This window comes from Lottia gigantea (assembly GCF_000327385.1).
Source record: "Lottia gigantea unplaced genomic scaffold LOTGIsca_20, whole genome shotgun sequence".
Lineage (NCBI taxonomy): Eukaryota > Metazoa > Mollusca > Gastropoda > Lottiidae > Lottia > Lottia gigantea.
Genome location: NW_008708401.1, coordinates 2099882 through 2104718, shown reverse-complemented (window position 1 = coordinate 2104718; position 4837 = coordinate 2099882). Strand labels below are relative to the sequence as shown.

The following is a 4837-nucleotide window of genomic DNA, read 5'->3' as shown; positions in this document are numbered from 1 at the left end:
ATTCTGATTACTACCGGTAGTTCATTTTTGTTTTGTCTGAGTGTTTCCAATCCGATAGCTAAATATATTCCATATGTCGCTTCGTCCTTTCCAATTGAATTGTGCAAGAGAGTAGGTCGGTACATCCAATAAGTAGTTTACCCATAGAACTTAAACAAACAGAGATTCCTTTAACAAGTTTTACAGTCTCCTTTGTCTGTGTCTTATGACAGCCAGTTTATCAATGTCTTTATAGGACAATGGGGAATACCAACTATTAGTCTAGCTGGTGTTTTTGGTATGTTAGCTGGAGTATTTGCGTCTGTAGTTGAATCGGTTGGCGATTATTTTGCATGTGCAAGATTAGCCAATGCTCCACCACCACCAGGGAGTGCTGTTAGCAGAGGTAAGCTATTATGTGTTACTATTTATATTAAGTCTTGTAGTGGTGGAGGTTTTTTCTGGTTTCCCATTATGATTTGCTGTATCCATAAGTTTTGGTGTTAGCGACTACAGACAGAAAGTATGTAAACAATAGTCAATGTTGACAGTCTTTGTGTTAAGGCATCTGATTGGATGTGTTCGCAGGTGTGCAATTCAATCAAATCTATCCATTTCGTGACACAAGAAGCTATTTTAGTCATGATTCATCTGTGATTTGTTTCGTACTGTGTCATGTGAACAGGTATCGCTTGTGGAAATTACATGGTATCGAATAATTTTCAGGTATTGGAATGGAAGGGTTAGCCTGTGTAATTGGTGCTGGTATTGGATCGCCAGGTGGCACCACATCCTATAGTGAAAATATTGGTGCTATTGGCATTACAAAGGTATGATTTACAACAACCCTCTACTGATATATTTATGTATGCTAAGAAAGTGAATTTAAGAATTGATCGCATGCGTTTCAATGCTCATTTTTTATTCCTGTAGTGATACTATTGGTGGTATTGGCATTACCAAGGTAGAGAGCAGCTTAAGATTCCCTTTAACATACAAGTATGTAACCCTTTAACCTCGACTGATATTTAAGGTATGAAAAGAAAGTCGATTTTGGAATTGATCGGATAACAATGGCTATGCACCTAATTTTGTCATTTCTGTCAATGAATTCCAGAAAACTGTCTGAATCCTAATAACTATTTTCATCACAGGTTGGAAGTCGAATTGTAACACAAGTGGGTGCAGTTATAATGCTGTTTTTGGGCTGTTTTACAAATTTGGAGCATTATTTGTTACTCTACCAGATCCTATTGTTGGTGGAATGTTTCTTGTCATGTTTGGTAAAGTTTAATTTTGACATTCATGACACGACAATTAGTTTTACGTCCTACTTTTCTGCTCATTGGGTCAATGAGAACGGGAAACACTATGCAATTGTGGAAATTTGCAACGACAGCAGCATTAACCTTTTTATTCAATTTCCAACCGGCGAGGGATCGCTTTACTTCCTTTTCAAACCACCAGACCTAAGGGATTGAACCCTGGTCTTTCAGATAACGAGCAAGCATCTGATTTACTGAGCTACATAAGCTTAATTGTGATCCTCAGAACCGTCAAAATGACACAGTTGGTGCTTTTTCAAAGACGAAGAAGTCATAAATTCATTGGAATGCCATTTTAAAAATCAAGTGTGTTGATCTTATTATGTGTCATATTTTAGGTATGGTGACTGCAGTTGGTCTCTCTAATTTACAATTTGTAAATCTTAACTCTTCTAGAAATCTATTTGTTATTGGTGTTCCGTTAGTGTTTGCATTATCTGTACCAATCTGGATGAATGAACAACAACCATCACCTATTAATACAGGTAAATTACATGTTCAAACCATTGGCGACAGCTGTTAATATTACTCAAATGAATGATTTCATTAGGTGAATCAAAACATGTGAATTTTAAGATAGCAGTAAAGTACTTTGGTGTTGAAAGGCGGCTCTCTTGGGCGCAATATAAATTCATTAATAGGTTGAAAAGAATAGCGGCGATAATACGTAATACTTATCTCTTTTTTCTTTTAATAGGCAGTGTTATTGTAGATCAGATATTTACAGTATTATTGAGCACCAACATGTTTGTGGCAGGTTTATTGGCATTTTTCTTAGATAACACAATTCCAGGTTAATACATTGAACCTTTTTTTTTCTCGTTCGGGATTGAGGGTACCCTCTAATTGCACACCCACTTCATTTTCAAAAATAAAATAAAATATAAAATAAAAATTGTAAACGTGTTTTTTCCCAAATATGTGCCCAAATCCACCGAATCAATTCTATTTTTCAAAACTTTTCTTAAAGAGACTGCGCGAAGCTTGCACCAAAGATGCTTTCGCAGAACTGACGAATTTCCTCACCCCAATTTAGTCAGTCTGCCCTTGTACCTCCAGTTTCGGAAGGCTGGTGACGCCACTGCTTACTGGAATCTTCCCCCTGAATTTAAATAACATGGTTATATAGTTGACAGGTCGTGACCTAAGCGTACTTCTCGTAAATTTGAATGACCCAACACAAATACCGACTCGCAATGCAATCATTATCGATATTATTTCTTTTTCCAGGGTCAGAAGAAGAAAGAGGAATAAAAGCTTGGCGGGAAAAAGACAAAAATGCATCTGACGACGGAAGTTCATCACATGTTTATGATATACCATTTATACAAAAATATCTAGACAAATTAGCATGCTCAAAATATGTTCCTATCTTACCCAATTTCAAGGGAGATAAATCTGAATCGACCGGAACCGGGTGTTGTAAGAAAAGTCGATCAGCAAGCATTACACAACCGGAAGTGTACGTTAATCCAACAATAAAGGACATAGAAAATGATACCATGGAGAAAAATCACAAAGATTCACCTCTTTGATACTAATTCTGTTAGGGCTTAACATAGAGCTGCTCTTGGTGGATTTCTCGTGCTGTGACTAAGGTCAAGTTTAACACAACGATTTACTAATTGGATTTTAACTGCCAGGCCTCTGTAAACTTGGTGCTAATTTTTAATGAATAGGCCTGTCGTTAAACGTAAACTTTGTCATTGTGGGTATCAACCTACATGCCTAGAGTAGGTGCGGAAAAATTGCTATGCCCCATGAACTTGTTAAATACATTTTTACTGTTTTTAAATTATACAGAAATGGCTTTTTACTAATTCTATTTTTAATATTTATTATGCTTATCTTTTTTTAGTAAATTTAATATTTTATTTTTACACTCTGCAATAATTTTTAATGAAAAAATTTGAATTGGTAGTGAGGCTCACTATAATAAGGTGCTGGGTTAAATCTCTGTGAAGGTCGAGATATACTTCAGAATTTTTCAAACCGGTTTTACCTCTGCCATCTGATACAGGTTTGAGGGACTGAGAAGGAAAAAAGCGTCTAGCCATTCGGAATCATACTTAATTTCAAGGGAAATAAATCTGAATCGACAGTTGTCTGTGTTAAAGATTCCCCGACAGATGGATTAAAAGTGTAAACGAGTAAAGATGTGTTCCTGATTACATTCAGCATGGCGATGCCTGTCTTCATTAACATTAATTCCGAACGAAGCATGTAATTCTGTATTTTTTGAAGTTGCATTTACATGGGACTCCTTTGTCGTGTTTTGATCCGAGCTCGTTCTCCACAGCAGGTTAGCACAACAAGATTTTATCGAAGTCATAAAACAATGCACAGGCATCCTTAATGACAAGTTTATTCTTCTATGCCGTTTACACGATTCTCTTCACGGAAACAGCAATGAAAAGTATTTACACCATCAGGTGACTGCGATTGAAAGGGATTGCAGGAACCGAAAACTCTTTATGTGAGACTGCAAAAAAGCTTATCATTACATGGGACGTACTTTGCAGAACTGTGGGAGATAACTCATGTCTGAACCAATACAAAGGCAGGTAAAAAGCCCGACAATCTCTTGTGGCAAATTAATAAATAATACCCAGGAGAGTCTCAACTTGATGAGTGTGGGTCCGTATTCTGCATTCTGAGACCCCTTTGTAAGTCAATTCAATACCTATTAATGGTAGATTTTCAGTCTATTTATATATTGCTGGTTGCCTAATTAGATTATGGAATAATTTGGTACATTTTCTTTAATGTTGATGGGCTCCTCACCATGGATTTGGTGGAAGTTGAGTCAGTGGTACTCAGTTCGTGTTGATCAAAAACAGTGAACTAGATGAATGGGTTTCCTCCCCAAGGAATTTTAGGTTCACATATATGCTCTCCTACATTCTGCAAGTCAATTTAATGCCAGTTAATGGAAGATTCCAAGATTTTCAATCTGTAGTTCATGATATTTCTGTGGTGTGGACCCGCCGTGAATTTTAGTGGTAGTTGAGCCACCGATAAAGGATTCTCCCAGATGGCACCAATGATGATTGCAGCAGTTTAATACAGTTGCCGTGGCAATGGCCGTCACAAGGTTGAACATTCGCCTCTACTCCAAAGCCTGGTGGTGCAATCATCGGCGATAGAAAAAACCTTTAGTAATCCAACATACATATAGTCCCAGTCTACTTCGGATTATAGAGAGTACACTGTAGATTGAAGTATTGAGGGTTTTTCGAATGCCCGAATAAAATTCTCCTCTGTTGTGAAGAAGGTATTTTCGTGGAGGTCGAACTATTTTTGTTGAAAATTTGTGACCCCGATACTAATGTGATCTGTATCGACCTGCATTGTCATTTTGACAGGCGGATGTTAAAGCGTGTAGTGAAAGGTAACGAGACAGATTAACTTTCTTAACATTAATGGTCAGGGCAGTTGGTGGTAAACAAAAACAATATCAACTGGAGACAAGACTGTAACTTTGAGACCGAATGTAAATTACATATGCAAATGTTCTTCCCTTTTACTTTCTT

General features: G+C 37.1%; 2 protein-coding genes across 2 annotated transcripts; both read left to right on the top strand.

Moving 5' to 3' along the window:
• Positions 1-234: 234 nt before the first annotated feature.
• LOTGIDRAFT_114922 (hypothetical protein) lies at positions 235-815 on the top strand (the record flags this gene model as incomplete). Its single annotated transcript, XM_009053736.1, has 2 exons — positions 235-385; positions 706-815. Coding segments are annotated over 2 exons (261 nt in total), but the record flags the coding sequence as incomplete, so codon positions are not given.
• Positions 816-1623: 808 nt separating this feature from the next.
• LOTGIDRAFT_56652 (hypothetical protein) lies at positions 1624-2710 on the top strand (the record flags this gene model as incomplete). Its single annotated transcript, XM_009053578.1, has 3 exons — positions 1624-1789; positions 2002-2097; positions 2535-2710. Coding segments are annotated over 3 exons (438 nt in total), but the record flags the coding sequence as incomplete, so codon positions are not given.
• Positions 2711-4837: the final 2127 nt, after the last annotated feature.